The 18,021-nt window shown below is 42.2% G+C and overlaps 3 protein-coding genes across 6 annotated transcripts; 2 read left to right on the top strand and 1 right to left on the bottom strand.

Annotated features, from left to right (window-relative positions):
- Positions 1-585: 585 nt before the first annotated feature.
- Positions 586-4,894, top strand: LOC115361094 (E3 ubiquitin/ISG15 ligase TRIM25-like). 3 transcript variants are annotated; one of them, XM_030054377.1, is made up of 7 exons: positions 586-697; positions 943-1,485; positions 1,566-1,661; positions 2,048-2,293; positions 2,618-2,771; positions 2,892-2,969; positions 3,366-4,894. In XM_030054377.1, the coding sequence occupies exons 2-7, from the start codon at positions 988-990 to the stop codon at positions 3,893-3,895; spliced, it is 1,602 nt and encodes a 533-aa protein (XP_029910237.1). In that variant the 5' UTR covers positions 586-697; positions 943-987; the 3' UTR covers positions 3,896-4,894. The 3 variants fall into 3 exon arrangements, with proteins under 3 accessions (XP_029910237.1, XP_029910236.1, XP_029910235.1); XM_030054376.1 differs by lacking the exon at positions 586-697 and having other exon boundaries at positions 772-1,485; positions 2,618-2,738; XM_030054375.1 differs by lacking the exon at positions 586-697 and having other exon boundaries at positions 778-1,485.
- Positions 4,895-4,970: 76 nt separating this feature from the next.
- slc15a5 (solute carrier family 15 member 5) lies at positions 4,971-12,534 on the bottom strand. The gene is made up of 9 exons (XM_030054241.1): positions 12,171-12,534; positions 11,010-11,232; positions 9,833-10,002; positions 8,934-9,154; positions 8,033-8,219; positions 7,520-7,708; positions 6,233-6,364; positions 5,788-5,896; positions 4,971-5,504 (listed from the first exon to the last, which is right to left on the bottom strand). The coding sequence occupies exons 1-9, from the start codon at positions 12,532-12,534 to the stop codon at positions 5,366-5,368; spliced, it is 1,734 nt and encodes a 577-aa protein (XP_029910101.1). The 3' UTR covers positions 4,971-5,365.
- A 1,773-nt stretch (positions 12,535-14,307) lies between these two features.
- Positions 14,308-17,987, top strand: ccdc34 (coiled-coil domain containing 34). Of its 2 annotated transcripts, none has more exons than XM_030053081.1 (7): positions 14,308-14,386; positions 14,742-15,016; positions 16,130-16,274; positions 16,469-16,576; positions 16,673-16,831; positions 16,971-17,103; positions 17,574-17,987. In XM_030053081.1, the coding sequence occupies exons 2-7, from the start codon at positions 14,748-14,750 to the stop codon at positions 17,774-17,776; spliced, it is 1,017 nt and encodes a 338-aa protein (XP_029908941.1). In that variant the 5' UTR covers positions 14,308-14,386; positions 14,742-14,747; the 3' UTR covers positions 17,777-17,987. The 2 variants fall into 2 exon arrangements, with proteins under 2 accessions (XP_029908941.1, XP_029908942.1); XM_030053082.1 differs by lacking the exon at positions 14,308-14,386 and adding an exon at positions 14,413-14,516.
- Positions 17,988-18,021: the final 34 nt, after the last annotated feature.

Raw genomic sequence — 18,021 nt, 5'->3', positions numbered from 1 at the left:
TACACTCCGACAGTGAATTGCACTTTGAGTTGGACATTTTAACCAGCTTAATTTCTAATCATGACCACAAAGTATTCTTTAAATACCATTTTGGAAAGGATTTCCATTTACTCACAACTCTAAGTTTTGCTGTTAGTGTATTAAAGCATGCAAATGATATATAAAGACTAACCAGATGATTTTATTTTCTATAAATACAAGCCTGGTTGCAAGTTTTTGTTTTGTTTCTTGTTTTTTTTTTTTTTTTTTTTTTTTCCATAGCAAAATGAAGGGATTAGGGAATGTCAGCCATAACTAACTTACACCTAACCTTAACCTGCAGACAATGCAGTTTCAAATCTGACTGCATCCTGTTATGATGTGGCAAAGAATGATGAATGCAAATTGATTCTTAAAATAATATAACTTAGAAATGCTTCAGGAGGTCAGGACAACTCTCCAGCAAGGCAAAATGACCACCCAAAATGTTAAAAACAAACAACAACCCTGGTTTTGATGGTTCCATTTTGCCCACAACGCGGATACTACAACCCCCATAATGCACTGCAGCGTCCACAAAACAACTGCGTGTCCTGGCTCCCTTGGCCGACTTTTACGGGAAATAAAAAACTTTGGTCAAGTCCCTGTAGAGATTAAAAAGGCTTTATAAGACGGTGTCTGCTTTTCTCGAGGCTGCCACAGCGTCTACCGGGAGAAGGTTAGATCTCCACGCAGTGACATCATTAAAAAGAATATGTTTTTTGAAAAATACACAAAATATTACATTTTTAAATCATTCAAGCGCTGGCCGCCCTTAGACAGAGGATGAAAAAAGCCGCGAGTAATTCAGCCACTCCTCTTCCTGAGAGAGTGAAAGTAGCTCCGTTCAGGAAAACTATCAGAAGAAGGAAAACAGTGATGGCAGATTATCAGGAGTTATTCGACTGCTCCATCTGTTTGCAGCAGCTCAAGGACCCGGTGACGACCGCCTGCGGACACAGCTACTGCATGAGCTGCATCAACAGCTTCTGGGACCAGGACGCTGGGCAGAAAGGGGTGTACAGCTGCCCCCAGTGCAGGCAGGCTTTCCGCCCCAGGCCCGCCCTGAAGAGGAACACGCTGGTGGCCAGCCTGCTGGAGAAACGCCAGGCGCCGGGCGGTGAGGAGCGGTCAGGAGGTGCGGCGGCGCACTCACCGGCCGCGCCTGGAGAGGTGGACTGCGACGCCTGCACAGGCACAAAGAGGAAAGCTGCCATGTTCTGCCTGGTGTGCATGGCCGCCTACTGCGAAACCCACCTGAGCCCGCACTTTGAGGTGCCTCCTCTGAGGAAGCACAGGCTGGTCCAGGCCTCCCAGGCGGTGCAGGAGAGCATCTGCTGCCGACACGACAAACTTCTGGAGCTCTACTGCCGCACCGACCGCCAGTGCATCTGCCTGCTGTGTGCGGTGGGGGAGCACAAGGGCCACGACACTGTCTCAGCTGCAGCGGAGAAGACCGAGAAGAAGGTAACTCACTTCAGATCTGCACTTCAGATAGTAAAAGCATTCATTTTTGAGACTGAGGTTCTTGATTCATGTTTGAACAGAGAGAGCTGGAAGCAGCCAAGCAGCAAAGTGTGGACAGGATGCACATTTCAGAGCAGAGAGTGAAGGAGCTGAACCAGGCTGCAGACTCTGTAAGGGTGAGTGACAAATGTAAACGTCAGTGCTGTCGCTAGAGCTGCACGGTATAATGCGTGTGAAAGGCTGCATTCAGATGCATTTAAATTATAGTGAAATAGCACTATTTCTCATTCGACTGAGGACCCCCAAGGACCCCTGGAGGTCCCAGGACACCACTTTGAAAACCACTGACCTAGACCTTTGGTATGAACCTAAAAAATAAATAAAAATGGTATTGGTTTGTATTTTAAAAGCATCAGAAAACTGGTAAATGTACTCATGCTTTGAAAAATGATTGGGGAAAATGTGAGCTAGAGGCAGACTAAAGTGAGCGGTCTGAACGTCAGCAGGTTTCTGCTTTAAGCGACGGACAGGAGTGACTGAAACTCTCTGTGTCTCTTGAAAGGCTGCAGCATGGGAGACAGTGGATCACTTTGAGCGGGTGTGTATGGAACACATCCGGTTGTACATCTGGGCCATCGAGAGAAAGTGCGCCGAGATGAGGGCCAAAGTTGGTGAGACGGAGAAAGCTGCCGTGGACTGTGCCAGCGGTCTGCTCGGGCAACTGCAGCGTGAAGCGTCTGAGCTGAGGAGGAGACAGGCTGAACTCAACCAGCTGTCGCTCCTGGACGATCCCGTTCAGTTTCTTAAGGTGAAAACATGCTTCCCTCGCTCTTCCGCTCCACTCTTTCTGCTGAGTATGAGCATGCGCAATTTTGTCCCCAAATAGAAAAATATGTGTCCCCATGAAATTAGCTCACATGACTTCTACTCCTCTACTTAGTGGATGTAAATTAAAAGTTTAAACCAATATAACATCCTCTCTCATCCACCTTATCCCCTCAAATAGAACTGTGTTTCTCTTAGGGGTTGGTCTGTCCCATTGGTTTACACTTAAGAACAAAGTAAGAGTGCATTTCACGGGGTCTGTAAGTCCCACTTGTCTCTTGCTATGTGTTTTGTTTGCCTTGCGCAGCGTTTGCAGGCCCTCGATGAGCTCCCCGAATCCTCAGCCTCACCCAGAAGCCTTGAAACAGCGACGAAATTCATCACTGCACAGAAGTCCAAACTGGAAAAGATGCGGAAAGAAGAAGAGGATAAAATACTGAAGGTTCAGACGGACAACCTATGTATGTATGAGCAGTGCAATTTAGAGTACAGTAAGAAGAAAGTCTGTGCAGTGCTGTATATTTCTTGTAGTTGTACAGCTGTAATGATAAGCGTGGCATGCTTTTTACCTGTTGCCATAGTGTTAAGGTTTCCCAACCTGCAAGAGAGCACAGCAGCAACAACAACATCCAGGCGATATCTTTTGGATATACATAAAAGTAAGTATGATTTGAAGAGTAAGTATGATATGTAAGTATGATATATATCAGTTGATGTCCAGCAAATGTATATCAGCAATAACGGCCAACTTATGTCACCTTATAGCCTTATGCCTTAAAGTGTGTGATCTACATTTGATGTGCAGCAACATAAAGTACATTTAGAGCCTGTTTTGTAGCACCACAATGAGGACACAGAAGGGATAATTATCTCATACACACAATGTCCAATACTAAAATGAAATGAAAATGTGTATCTTCACATAAAATTTAAAGCGTGTGGTTTTCCTTTGAGTTAGTGGAAACCACGGCTGCTGTTTTCCCTTTTGGGGTTGAATACGTTTATCCCTTATCCTTTATCCTCAGGCTAACTGAATGCTTTGTGTTGCTCTGCAGACTACAAACTGGAGGTGGATCCCAACACAGTGGCTGCATGTCTTCATTTGTCTGACAATAACAGAGTGATATCATGGGGCAACAGTGACCAGGCTCACCCCACCCACCCTGACAGGTTCACCTTCTACCACCAGGCCCTGTGCAAAGACGGCCTGGCTGACGACCACTACTGGGAGGTGGAGTGGGACAGCGGCGTTGTTGAAGTGGCTGTTTCATACAGAGATATAAGCAGGAAGGGCTCAGGGAATGATTGTGCTTTTGGACACAATAATATGTCTTGGAGTTTAGTCTGCTCTCCGTCTGGCCTTACATTTTGGCACAACAACAACTACAAAGCCAACATCCCTCCACCTCACTCCCGTAAAGTGGGAGTGTACCTCAACTACCGAACAGGAAATCTGTACTTCTACGGCATTTCTGACTCTCACTATCTGACCTGCCTGCACCAAATCCAAACCACATTCACTCAGCCTCTCTACCCCGGGTTTTGTGTTGATGTAGGTGCAACACTGAAACTATGCAAACAGTAGACAGCAATAAATAGTATCAGCATTTCTGGCTATGTGGCTATTTGCTCTTTTATTATTCTGAGATACAAAGAAAGATACAAGTATGAGAGTGAAATTTGATGCGAGAGAAAGATTTATATTAATCTACAAAACTGAGCTCATGTATTCATGACTAAAAACAATGACTCACCTGTCACACACTGCTGAGGTACAAATAATACTTTCATAATACATTTTTGCTAGTGACACTATGGGCCCTATTTTACACTCGGTGCAAAGCAGCACCAAGCGTGATGCAAGAGTCTTTTTAGTTTCCAACCTGCGCAGGTGTCATTTTCCCATCCAGCGCCCAAATCGTGTAGAAGGCAAATGCTCTTGTGCCTTTCTGCGTGCCCATGGGCGTGTCGGGGTTAAAATGAGGTGTGGTTGGGGCAGCACATTGTTGGTGCATTGATATCTTGGGGCAGTTGAAAGCGATTGCACGATTAACAAACAAACCAGATCTGAATGCAGTGGCGCCTATGTAAGTGCCTACATTTTGCTTGTTACATACACAGGACTGCCTGCTTCACCTCAGGGAGCTTTGGAGGAATCCTTCTACTGCCGTACATGATCTGCTCGTGCACCAAGTGAAAGTGCACGAGCAGATCGGCGTCCTCTGCAGAAAAGTGTTACCTTACCTGGCAAACAAACCATTATAATAGCAATCTGCAAAAGTGTAAGCGCACCTGGTTTTTAAAGGGAATGGGAGACGGTGCTCTGATTAGTTTACTGCATGTTATGCCCAAACACAGCCATGATTAATTTAGAGATTAAGCACAGCCTTTTTGAACTATGTGCTGACACTTTTCTGCCTTTAAAATAGCAAAAGTGGACATCCTAAATGCACTTGTGTCATGCTCTTCAGACTCCGTGCTTAGATTGTTAAAATAAAGCCCTAAAACTACAAGGGCCTATTACAAAAAAAAAGAACTTTTGATTTTGTTAAATTTTTTATATTCCAGTTTTTCAGGACTCTTTTTGTGGGTTTTTTTTTTGATGACCAAAGTTTATATGAGAATTTTGGTACTCTTTCTATGACATCAGTAAACACGATCAGACTTATTACTGTGCTTGAGGATTGATACTCAAATAAAGACCATAAGCAATGGACATTTACATCTTTTTTTGTTTTAATTTCATGTCATCCTGTACATAGAAATTCTAAAAAATTTAGTCACACCATACATAAACACAATGGCTTATATTCAAGAAAACAGTCATATTAACAATCATATTTAAAAGTCATGGCTCTTTGAAGGCTTTGGTGACAAAGAAAAGTTTGATATTCGTACAAATTAAGTTTTAAAACATTTGTAAAAGCAAACAAAATCAAAAATTTACATCTTAGATAATTCATTCATACAAGTGATATGTTATTTATATGTTCACAGCAGATGTAGCGCCAGCACCACAAAGTGCACAGATCTTCAAGAAGGGTTAGGGTTAGGGTTAGATTGATTCCACAGAGGCGTTTGTGTACGAGCGATCCAGAGTGTCATAGAAACGCAGACAGGCCTTGTAACGCAGCAGCTTGTCCGCCAGAGGGCTGCTGCTGGGTCCTCTGCCCTGCACACTCAGGTCCAAATACCTGGACAATGTCAAGATGGATGGAAGAGACACTTAAGATCGTGATTATTTTATGACCCCAATATTCATTCACTGTGCTTTTGTTCCTACTAGGCCAAGAATAGATTTAATCTTCTACATCATTGATGATGGTGTGCCATGGACACCACAACACCTACTGTACACACAGGGGTCACGCACTGCAGTCTTTAAAAGCACATGATTGACTGGTGCAACCGAAGAATGGCTGGATCTAATTTTAATTCTAGTTTACCTTATTCCTCCTGTAGGAGATCATACTGTACCTGTATGATATCCTCCAACACACAAGGGTATTCACAGCCATCAGTGTGGCAAGAAAGAAGAAAAACCTCTCCAGATTCCCTTCATGGAGTTCGTTTGGGTAGAAGTTACCTGCAATCAGGTATAGTGTTATAGGATATTCATGTCTCATACTAGTCATCCAAAATACACACACACCAAAACATGAAAATTTCCTCCTTACCCTAATGCAATCTGTCCATCTGTGTAGTTTCTGTGTGATTTGACCAGGTTTCTAGTCTTCATCTATCTGGATGGATGGATTGCACTAGGGCTAAGTGGGAAAATCTTGCTCATTTTTGTATTTTGAGTGAATTATTCCTTTACTAATATAAAATCCTATTTATTTACAGTTGCAAATCATTATGCTGTTTATAGTCCAGTTACATTTCATTGATGAAAGAGGGGATTCAGTGTTTTTCTAATCACCTCCAGAGAATAAGTGCACCAGCTGAATGATGAAGGCTCCGAGAAAACAGCCCCCTCCATAGGACAAAGTGAGGAAGTGCAGCGAGATCCCTCTGATGTGGCTGGGCGTCAGGTGGAAGGATATGAGCGAGCCTGCCAGTGGACAAGGACAAAGTCAACTACAACTTTGAAACATTGATTGATTGATTGATGATTGATTGATTGATTGAAATGCCAGCCTTAACTCTCCATTCACATGTTCAGTACATCCCAAACCAAAGTACTTCTGCTAAAAAGCTATTTCAGAGTATTTCAGTGAATGTGCACAGTCGCTTGTGCGCATGGGCTTATTTTAAAAATAGTTTATTGAGCAATGTTTCAGGGAAAGTACAACGGTTTGGGTTGTAGTGACCATGAGAGTTGAGACTTGGATTATGCTGCACAGCGGGTTTAACTTGAAATGGATGTCTTGATGTCCTTTTTGCTGCAATTTGTCAAAATCCCTGATCAATTCCATGCTAAAAGAAATGCCTGCAGTTTTTTGAACCTCCATTCTACGCCAGGTGTGCTTTTTGTCAGACTTTGAAGACAAACTCGGAGTGAGTCAATGATATGAAATGTGTAGTTTTTGGGTGAAGTATTCCTTTAAAGGCAGAATGAGTAGGATTTGTCGTTGTGGTTTGTAAATACAACATTCAAAGTTGGTCCCTCCTCCCCAGCTAAGCTAATAACTGCCGGGAAGTTTTCATCTCTTAGGATGCTGATGGAATGAAATGACAACCAAAAATGTAAAATATTCCGTTGCCATCCTTGGAAAAAAATAATAGTCCAACTCCACGTCGCCCTTCGTCCTCATCATCTCCCTCAGTGCTCACCAGCAGGTGAAACCCAACCCCAGATTCACTCTTGTTGTAGGACAAGCTTTGTCCACTTGGCGTTTCGCGTCACTATGTTTCCTTTTTCCATGGTTGACATCCATGATTTTCAAAGCTTCCTATTGGATGCCATTGATCATGCTATCGAACCAGCGCCGCGCTGTGATTGGCTGGAAGCTACACACCCCCTGCCCAAAGGCCGACACCCACAAGAAATCCGTGCTAAACAAAATGAAAAAAAGAAAATCCAGGCAAAGGGCAGGGTCTTTGCAGATGCACACACCAGCACACACTTCTAGTGGCTCATAAGATTGAGAGGGACTATTTTTGTGTGAGTCTATGTGTATATATATATATTTTTTGTTGTTGTTTTAAGGAAAGTCCTCCTCATTCTGCCTTCAAAGCCTACACGTCAGCGCTGTCTTTCACTCACACGCTGGGGTGACGAGGGCCTCGGCCAGACCGAGCAGGACGTACTGAGGAGCCAGCTGGAAACAGGGCATGGACGACACCTGCAGGACCTTCCCGGACAGGGTCTGCTCCACCAGCGGGTAGGACTTCCTCAGCAACTCGGACAGGCCCGCCACCAAGACAGACAGAGCCGCACATGTGTGTCCCAGCGCTGGAAGAGGGGGATGGAAAAGGAGGGATGATGATGAGAGAGAAGGTTGTAGAAGGAGGCTGTGAGGGAGTAGTTACAGCCAGGAGGAGGGGAGGATTAGAAAGGTAGAAGAACGAGTGAGAGACATAATGGAGAATTGCATGAGTGGTGGTGCACGATGGTCTTTCCCTAGGATGGCGAAGTTATGAACTAACTGACTTACATTCTCTACAGTCTTTCCATAATGTTATAACGAGCTATAACCAACCCTAACCTTAACCAATAAGTCACAGTGACCACTCAAAATATTTTAAAAATTGCTTTGCCAGGTATGAAAAGACTCACTGATGACTTTGGCAGGTGCCAGAAGGGTTTTCCCCATGGAGAGGTAACAGGTCGTCACACACTCGATCATCGGGGCCAGGAGCAGCAGAGGGAGGATGCTGATCACATTCAAGGCGCCGATGGGCAGGAGGAAGTCGTTCATGTGAAGGTTGGAGTTCATCGTCTGGATGTAGTAGCCAGAGGGAATCTGAGGGAGAGCACCGAGTTTATGGGTGAGGCCGTCTGAGAGCACCAACAGGAGCATTATGTCTTAGCTTAGCATAAAGACTTGAAGTTTATGGGAGTCATTAGCCTAGCTCCTTCAAAGTGAAAAGAAAAAAAACCTAAAAGAAACTCCACTGGACATACAGAGGTGAAAATAGTATTGAACAAAAAAAGGGGGTATTTTGCTAGGGTATTTTGATCTTATAGAGTTATAAACACATAATAGTCCAATACAGCAACATAAATATAAATCAGTATATGAATAAGAAAGGGAAAATAAATAACTAATGGTAACACCAATAACAGATATTAAAAAAGAATATATGTAAAAAAATAATAGCCAGGAAATCAACTTTATAGAAGGGAATGAAGTAATAAAATTATGTAGAAATACATACAATGCACACAGAAATTTAGCCCTAAATGTACAACAATAAAGCTCATATAAATATATAGTAGATCCTACTGAGCAGATACCTCCTTACCATATGTATAGGAAACTGTTCATTCCTTATATTTATCAAAATGTTTGACATATCTCATTCCCCACTCAGTGAAATATTGTTCTGTCCAGTCATTTGTTTTTTAAAAAAAGAAACTTTCCCACACACAGTGTAGCACTGTCAGGGCCATAAGTATTTGGACCGTGAAGTGCAGACTTTCAGCTTTAATTTAAGTTTGTCTCCTGTGGACCTGCCTGTGTGACGCAGGCCCTGTACAGGAGCTGGAGGCCATACAGAGGGAAGAGCCGGGCCAGGACCTTGACGTTCTCCACGTGCGTCTCGCTGTAACGTCCCCCGTTGTTCTCCTTGGCCCGGTCCAGCCAGGAGGCCACGTCGCCACTCAAGTGGCGGTAATGGAGGCAGCACATTTTGAGGGAGTTCAGGAAAACTCCCAGTGTGGTGAGTAAGGAGCCACCTACCACGGAAAAGAGAAGGGACGGTGAAGGTTAGAGTTCATGGTCTATGTTGAAACCTTTTAAAATCACAAAATTGCAGTATATGGACTTTACAATTTGACTGAAAACTTTGTTGGCAAGATATGATGTGTGTGTGCTTGTTGTGTGTATATAAGTTATTTATGTGCACACCAAGGTTATTATAGCTAACTAAAACTGAACAAAAAATAAATAAAAATAAAAACTAGACTTTAGAAAAAAAAAAACTAAAACTAATGGAAATGATATTGTGCACTTGCAAAACTAACTAAAATAAAATCAAAATATTCAGAAAATGTCATCAGTATTAGTCTTTGTCAGTTTGTCAAATTTATCAACACAACAAGCACAAAGAGGTGCTGATGCAACTGGACTGGACTTCTTAAATCTTCTTAAACCCCCGACAAACACCCCACATAATTATAATTTATGATTATAATAAATAATAATAATAATAAAAACTAATCTAAAACTGAACATTTTTAAACGATGACAGCTAAACTGAAACTGAAAACTAAAATAAATTGAAAACAAATTAAAATAAAAAAATAATAATAAAAAATACAAATCTATAATAGCTCTGATGCACACACACACACACACACAGTTATACATGCATGTATACCTGCTCTCGGTGTCTCTTTCTGTTTCTATGTTACCTTTCTTGGGTTTGAAGGTGAGTTTGTTGCGCACCATGTGTATGGCGATGAGAGCCAGCAGCACGGAGGTGAAGGGGATGAGGAAGCCCAGGTTCCTGGCCACAGACTGCTGGATGTAGGCGATGCCCAGAAACACAACGGCGGAGTTCAGATTGACCAACCAGTAGAACCTGAAGGGGTGAAAAAAATCGAGCAGACATCTAGAATTTCATCAATTAGTAAATGAACTTTGAGCACAGAGGTCAGTATAGCATGTAGGGGAATATTTTAAAGTCTTTGTTGCTGACGTTTAGAGAGGAAAAGTAGTTTTGTATGTTGTTTGATATGGAATTAATTAAAAAGCGATGGGGGCAATAGATGGACGCTGAGCAAGGGGTTCCAGTGACAAGGCAAATAAGAAGGGATGTAAAGGGTAACCTTGGTTGATATCATGCCATTAGTGTTTATCCTTGCAGATGGGTTATTGTGCAATAATTGAATTAGTTGAATTAATTGAAAAAGTTGCAAGAACTCCCATAAGTCTCAACGCAGCACACAAGTTTTATCTTTAGCTGTATGACAGTGAACACTATCAAATGTTAGCCTTGATTACATAAAACCTGTCTGATCGCTGTGAATTAATTTTATTTTTAAATGGGGCTCTAAGCCAGATGCCAAAATCCAAGCAATTTTTTTTTTCATTCAGCAGTAAGGACAGATAATGGCCTGTAATTGCATTTAGTGATGTCCTTGTTGGGTTGGGGCAATACAGTGCCACTGGAATTGGTAAAACTGTTATCATTTTATGTCTGACTGCCTGTAGATGTTGGAAACTCACTCACGATGGTACAGGAATATTATTCTTTTGGAAACATCTCACCAAGCGGAAAATGAATGTTACATTTTCAATGATTGGTTGATCATTTAAGTCATGTGTCAAGTAAAAAAAAAAAAAACTAAGATTTTCTAATACAGCTTCAATAAGATCACTCAGATCTCAATCTTTTTTTCATATCATTATAAAATTAATACTTGGCTTTTTTGGCTCCTGGTCAGATTAAGGAAGCAATTTGAAAGCATCACTCTTGTACCTTCTGAGGAGCATTATTCATTATTTTGAGACTTTATAGTCTAAATGATTAACTGATTTATCAAAAACACAATCCTGCATGTGGATGCCAGCGCCGTGGCCACCCACCAGTTGAAGAAGGACAGCAGCTGGTGCTGGTTGTAGCCCTGCAGGCTGTAGGCGCCCATGGGACACAGGATTGCCCGGATGCCGCCGATGCCCAGCGCAGCCGCCAGGAGGCCGGTGTAGAACAGGACCTGTTGCTCCCGCGGCTCCAGCTGGTGGGTCATGTGATGTGTGTTGATATAGAAATCTTCGAAAGGGAAAGCCACCACGGGCAGCATGGCCGTGCCTGGAGGGTCAAAACAGGTGCAGGGCTGTGGAGTCCGGTTGCTGCTAATTTCAAACTCTGGTGTGATGCAGAGGCATGAGCAAGCACTTACACACACACACACACACACACACTTCCTCAAGGTTTGAGCTCCTCCGCACTGAAGGTCAAATTGGGTCTACGATGCCAACACCTCATAACTCAGAAGGAATAATCCAGTTCCTGATTATGCATCTCATTTATTCATTTCCCATCCTCAGAAATGTATCAGTGTTTATTACCTTCTAGGTTTGATCCACTGCACAGTGCTTGTACTAAAATAAACACCAGTGAACAATTCTTTCATTAATAGAAAGATCACTGGATTTGTTTTTTTGTTTTTTTTTCTTGGAGAGGGCCAACAAGCCATTAATTACAGTGGGTAGATATACTTATTTTATAATTGATTTTGAAACAGTTCAAAACAGCCAGAAGTAGCACACCTTCAGTCTTTACTATAAGAATACTTGTGCAGAAAAATACTGCTCTCTGATGTGGCATTATTTTTCAAAATACCAATACCTTTTCTTATTTTAGCATTTTCACATTAGACACAAAACACTATATGTTAACACTGGTAGACAGATCATTGAAATTGTTTTTGTATTTCTTGGAGAGGGCTAACAAGCCATTAGTTAAAGTGGGTAAATATAAATTATGAATAGTATTTCAGTGTGATTTTGAAAATATGAAAACAGGCAGAAATCAGGTCTTGGAAAAGTAATGAGGAGAACATTTTGAAAACTGAGATATTTCAAATAGCACACTTTTAAACTTTACTGAAAGATTACTTGTGCAGAAAAATATGATTATTATTCAAAATACCAATATTCTGCTTTAGCATTTTCACATTGGACACAGAACACTATATTACAGAGGCAAAATGTATGAAATTGTAATGTAATCCTGTTTTGTCTTACCAAAGAAATGAAGAAAAGCACACAAGTAGAGCACTTTGGTCCTTCCTAAGCAGGTTTCTGCAAACCAGCCCACCAGGACGGGGGTCAGGGTGCTGGCCCCAACAAAGCACAGGTTGACCGTGGCAGCCAGGTGGTTGTCGTAGCCCAGCTTCACAGTGCAGAAGAGGATCATGTTACACACAATCCCAAAGAAAGTGAACCTCTCGCACAGCTCCACGAGGAGGACGCAGACAATAATTTGGAGCCTCTTGCGGGACCTCCGTGGCCGGTCCTGCAGGGGTCGCCGGTCTGGACGAGGGGTCTTGGAGAGCCGACGTGGCTGGCCTCTGCCCTCAGGCTGTCTCTGGACGTTCCCTTCCAGCATGCCACCTGGCCTTGGTCGGCAGGATGCAGCTCAGAATATGGAGGAGGCAGAGGTCTGGACGGGAGCTCCTGCCCCTCTGAACACGCAGAGGCCCGGGGCAGGAATCCCTCACTGAGGTGTGAATGCACTGGAGCCGGAGCTGCAGACATGCAGGTGATCACAGGCCCTGACACACCTTTCTGCTGTCTGCATCTGCCGGCTGGTGTTGATCATCAGGTGGCTTGATCATTGGTGCCTCCAGCTTGGATTTTAGATGCTTTATAGGGAGCTGAAACATAAAAAATAAGGTACAGACAAGCTGCAGTGCCTAGTTTTGTGCACAGTTGTGAGGAAAATGTCACCGTCCACTCTAGTCTGAAACATCTAAAACGGTTTGCATTGGACCAAATTATATATATTAAACTATGTAATCTGGCTCAAAAATACACATGCTTGCTTTACCAGTGGTCTATGGCATTTAAAAACACACAAACACACACACACACACACACATACAACATACAACATGCAACAACTGATTTAATTACAGCCAGGGGTCATTACAAACACTCACAAAATGTTACGCCTCTCTGTGAGAGCAGGCCTCCAGGGTGGAAGCTCATTTTGGCTCAGCTTGAAGAGGAGCAGCTCATTAGAGTGAAGATGTGAAGTGTGAGTGAGGCTGACCAGAACCGGACGGGACAGGATGGGACAGGACGGGACGGGAAACCACTGCTGCTTAGTCACACAGCCAGGAAACTCACTGCCTGAATGCCTTTTTATTGGTAGGATTGATGCACATATTTATACATAATGTACATGCTGTTTCACATTTATAATGCATATTTTCTATTTCTTATTTCTATTTCTCTTTCTATTTCTTATTTCTTGATTTCACTTATGCTTATAATATTCTCTTGAGAAGAACTGCAACTGACCCAATTTCCCCCCAGGGATCAATAATGTATTTCTGTTGCTGATTCTGAAGCTGTTCGGCAGCTGTGGCCTAAAATACAGTTCAGGTCAACACTCAAAATGGCAAGTATTTACCATTACACGAGTTTCTGACAGGCCCTGTTCACAAAAGAAAAATATCTCAGGCTTGATGTACGTATATATATGTTTTTAAATGTCTCCATCAGTACATCTGTGTAGCTGGTTGCAGCTTCCAGCATATAAAAAACATTTGTGGTCTGGAAAAAATAATAATTAATATACCTCAGTTGTAATATTACAGCATCAGCGGAGACAGATGTTAGCTCAAAATTTTACCTGAGGATATTTGATCGATATATTGACAGATAACGGATATTTTAAATGTATTATTATTATCATTATTGCTATTTTAAACAAACTCTCCAGCAGACATGGGCTGGCAGACTCATTCCCCTCATAAACCACCACATGCTGCACCTAAATTAAAGTTGATCCACTTTTTTTTTTTTTTTTTTTTTACAGGCACCATAAGAAGCCTAGATTGAAAATGATGCGAAGATATTCAAATTTTAAAAGGTTTTTAATGATTGTTTTGGTTGTTGATGGTTGTGACCACCAGCTGTTTATCAATTATTATTGTTATTATTATTTATTTATTTTAATGAATGATGAAGATTAAACCACCTTGATTTGGAACAAAGACAAATTTAAATGTGAATTATCAAAGCATACACACTAAAAAAAAAACTGAATAGAAACCCTCATCTATTGTAAACTCTATTGTTTTTATTATGGATCAGCGGGTAAAACTGACAAACGATCACCATGGCAACAGAAAACAGCGTCCCTTTAAGGCGTGGGGGGTGTGGTGTATCATGGGTAAAAAGAAGAAGTCGTTTTCAATCACGCTGGTCAGTAGGAAGACTCATAAACACTGGTAAGAAAAACTTTTTTAAAGCAACACTTGTGCTGTTAACTAGATGCTAATGGCTGGTTTACACCGTGGAGTCGATAATAAACATTTAACAGCGACCAACTCGACCCTGTTTAACGACTAAAGCGCTAAGGTAACGGCTGTTTCCTCTGCTAATGTTAGCCTAAGCTAGCTAGCGTTGATTTAAAAACAACCACGGCGGCTGCGGCTCGTCGTGTCCACGGGTTTAAAACGGTAAACACTGCCTTGGTTAGCGGCGGTAGACAGTTGTAACCTGGTTTATCTAAAAGTTGCTTAGCTTTTTATCCACTTTCTAAACTTTCCGCCTGGCTCGACGCCGTGTGTGTGTGTGTTGTAGCTGGTCATGTCTGAAGGGAGGCTGCCGAGCTGTCCCGCCTCCGCCTCGACCCCTGTGAAACACGGCGGAGGAGCACAGCTGCACACCGCCGGCAGGCTGCAGGAGGAGGAGTGTGTCTCATCCGACGACGACACGTTCTCCCTGCTCTCTCCCATCTACCACGACAGCTTCGAGAGCGACGAAGAGCCGGACAGTGCAGCTCAGTCTCGGCCCCAGTCACACACCTCACCCTCACCCTCAGCCTCAGCCTCCAGACAAAGCATCTCACCTGTCAGGTACTGTGCTGGCCATCTGAGACTCCCACGATTCCCTCCCACACACACCAAATTTCTCAAATCATCATCACCATCATCATTAGGGGAGCTCTTGTCTTATTTATGGGAGCTGAATCCCCCTGGCTCCCCTGTAGTCCCCACCCTGTGTATTAGGGCTGACTGATACATCATTATCATATCCTTATCGTGATATGAACATGCACGATATTAATGTGTCAAAAGGCAGTGATATGGATGATTTGAAATTTAGGATTAAGGTTAGTGTAAGGCAGTGATTGTTCTGCTCTGATTTAAAAAAAAAAAAAATCTTTGTGAAGTAACTGTGTTTTCCATGTCCATTTGGTATTATTAGACTGTTTTTTTTTTTAATTGAAGAATGCTCAATTTCAACTAACACTTAAAATATTGTTTGAGGATTGTCTCCTAGTAGAGGTTGCAGCAAAATGTTTGATTTTCCTGTTTTATTATTATTTATTTGAATGGAGCCTAAAACAGTGATTGGCCTGTTCTGATCAATAAAATATTTTGTGAAGTAACTGCATTTTATGCATCCATTTAGTATTGTCAGGCTGTTTTTTTGAAGAATGCTTAATTTTCACTGTTGCCACACTTAAAATTTCAAATAAGTGTCAACCCATAGTCATATTGTATATTGTATTGCTTTTGAGATATTTGGCATAAATATTGAGATATGAAATTTTGTCCATTTCGTGCAGCCATTTAGTGCCAGCATGATTTATTTAGTTTTTATTATTCTCAATCTGAACCCAGTCATGTTCAGTTTATGTAGCTCAGTTATTCCAACAGGTGTGAGGGGTCCGGCTCTGTGCTGCAGGCAGGCTGGCTCACCATGACACCGTGCACTGCTGGTGTGTTAAATTTTGTTGTGTATGGCCAACATCCATGATGCAGTGGGTTCCATCCCAAAACCTGGTCCAAATGCAGAGCCAGTTCCTCAGTTTGCACCTTGATTCCAAGAATCTTGAACCGAACCAGTTGGAGAACCTGAACTTTTTTGGTGGAAAAGGGGAAAATACACAAAGCTTAATAATTAACTGTCCATGTCAATAAGAAGTTTTGTAAAGTTTTATTTTGCATTTGCTTGTGTTTCAGATGTGAGCTGCCAAAAGCCCGCACTGAGCAGCTGGTGCCTGCAGCTGGCAAACCCACAGCCTCGCCTCCACTCAGCGCGTGGGAACTGTGGCTGGTGAACAAAGCCAAAGACGACCGTCTCAGATTGGAAAAGAAAGAAGAGGCGGTATGCCGACATCTCCCATCATTTCTGTCACTGTATCACCATAACAACCAGTCTTTTTCTTCATGGGTGTTGCTACTAGGCCAACATTTGTGTGATTTGTATAATCAAATTCTCTGTCAAACCATCCTAAACATCCCCTCTGAATCTGTCCAGTCTGAGTTTGTCCCTAAAACCTTCTATATCTTGTGAATTAGGAGCGCCTGCTGAAGGAGAAAAAAGAACAAGAAGAAAGAGAGAAGAACCAGAGGAAGATAGTCATAGAGGAGAGGATCCAAGAATGGCTAAAAATCAAGAGCGAACATGTAGGAAACTTATTACTCTAACTCATTCAGGTAGTAATTCTGATACACATCCATTGTAGCAACTTCTATAAAACGTATTTTCTTTTCTGACCTCAGGAGAAACAAGAGAAGCTGCTGAAGGAGAGCAGAGAGAAAGAGGAGACACAGAGGCAGCTAGTAAAACAAAGAGAGACTGAACATAAAGCACAGGAGAAATACAAAGAGTGGCTGCGGAAGAAGAACCAAGAAAAAATGGACAAAGAGAGGAAGGACAAAGTAATGTGGATCTTTTTGGTTAATAGCTAAGCTTTTATGTGAAGATTTTCAACTTGAATGCCGTGCTGGTATGTTGCTAACGGTGATGAGCTGCGGGTGCGAGCTCCTAAAACCCTGAGGTGTTGTGTCTGTGTGACAGGAGGAGACCGTCAGGAGGGAGGAACAGGGGAAGGAGCGTCGAAAACAGGCCGAGGAGAAATTTAAGGAATGGCTGGCAAAATCCAACGACAAAAAAAGAGAGGATAGCTCCAAGACACCTTGCTACCCGAGAAGTAAGATCACTTGAATAATCTGAGAATTGGTTGTGAAAATGTTTTCACCGTGCTGTAAAGAAGTTGCACTGCAGTTTTGTCTTTTTTAGAAATAGACACCATACTAATGATAATATCTATGTATACTTAACGCAGCATCATGCTAAGAGTTATGGAAGCACTGACTGTATTGGTTTTGGTCATATACGTGAAGTTCTTTTTGTGATCAAGGATTGTTTATTGTTTTTTTTAATAGAAAGCAAGGACCACAAAGGCAACATAACAGATAAATCACTGCGTAATACTAATATGTTGATTTATTCTTGAAAGTTATGCTAAAACAACAATTAAAAACCACTGATGCAAAATTCTAATTAAAAACAAAAAACAAAAAACAATCAGGATAAATTAGTAAATTAATGAAAATGAACAGATAAGTGTTAATTGGAAGCCTCCTTTCCTTCTGTGTAAAAACGTGTTTCTTCCTCCAGGCCCGTATGACAGAGACTACCCGTCGCCCAGCTTCTACAACCCGATCCCGTGGAAGCCAATCCACGTCCCGACCCCAGAATCACAGCCGCAGAAAACACCTCACAGGAACCAGCAGAAACATAGGAAATACCAACAGAGACCCAAAACTGCGTTAAGCCTGAGGAACTCTGTGAGCGCCACACAGATGCTGCAGAGGAGATAGGACATACAGAGCTCGACTCAACACGACTGCTCTACTTAAATTATTTTTCTGAAGTTCAGGAACGGTTCACTTAAGACTCTGGCGTTTCTGCTCTCACCTTACAGCTCCTGAGATTTGGATGTGCCATGTAGCCAAACTGCGATTTGATAACATTTTGATGAACTGTCCAGCCCGAGTCTGTCAGGAGGATAAATGGATTGTAGTCAAAGCATTTTGACGTTTGTGTTTTATTTCTTTGCTCTAAC

The sequence above is a fragment of the Myripristis murdjan genome, chromosome 6, assembly GCF_902150065.1.
Source record: "Myripristis murdjan chromosome 6, fMyrMur1.1, whole genome shotgun sequence".
NCBI classification, from domain to species: Eukaryota; Metazoa; Chordata; class Actinopteri; order Holocentriformes; family Holocentridae; genus Myripristis; species Myripristis murdjan.
The sequence above is the reverse complement of the archived record's forward strand: the minus strand, read 5'-3'. Positions and strand labels throughout refer to the sequence as shown.

What these genes read in the sequence shown, in the direction of transcription:
- LOC115361094 (XM_030054375.1), top strand. Translation starts at nt 805, where the DNA reads ATGAAAAAAGCCGCGAGTAATTCAGCCACTCCTCTTCCTGAGAGAGTG. An exon ending in AGGCTGCAGACTCTGTAAGG is followed by an intron (nt 1,662 to 2,047) that starts GTGAGTGACAAA and finishes GTCTCTTGAAAG; the next exon opens with GCTGCAGCATGGGAGACAGT. An exon ending in ATCCCGTTCAGTTTCTTAAG is followed by an intron (nt 2,294 to 2,617) that starts GTGAAAACATGC and finishes TGCCTTGCGCAG; the next exon opens with CGTTTGCAGGCCCTCGATGA.
- slc15a5 (XM_030054241.1), bottom strand. Translation starts at nt 12,534, where the DNA reads ATGCTGGAAGGGAACGTCCAGAGACAGCCTGAGGGCAGAGGCCAGCCA. An exon ending in CTGCTGTCCTTCTTCAACTG is followed by an intron (nt 10,003 to 11,009) that starts GTGGGTGGCCAC and finishes TCACCCCTTCAG; the next exon opens with GTTCTACTGGTTGGTCAATC. An exon ending in ACAGGGCCTGCGTCACACAG is followed by an intron (nt 8,220 to 8,933) that starts GCAGGTCCACAG and finishes GCTCTCCCTCAG; the next exon opens with ATTCCCTCTGGCTACTACAT.
- ccdc34 (XM_030053081.1), top strand. Translation starts at nt 14,748, where the DNA reads ATGTCTGAAGGGAGGCTGCCGAGCTGTCCCGCCTCCGCCTCGACCCCT. An exon ending in CAAAGCATCTCACCTGTCAG is followed by an intron (nt 15,017 to 16,129) that starts GTACTGTGCTGG and finishes CTTGTGTTTCAG; the next exon opens with ATGTGAGCTGCCAAAAGCCC. An exon ending in GACACCTTGCTACCCGAGAA is followed by an intron (nt 17,104 to 17,573) that starts GTAAGATCACTT and finishes TTCTTCCTCCAG; the next exon opens with GCCCGTATGACAGAGACTAC.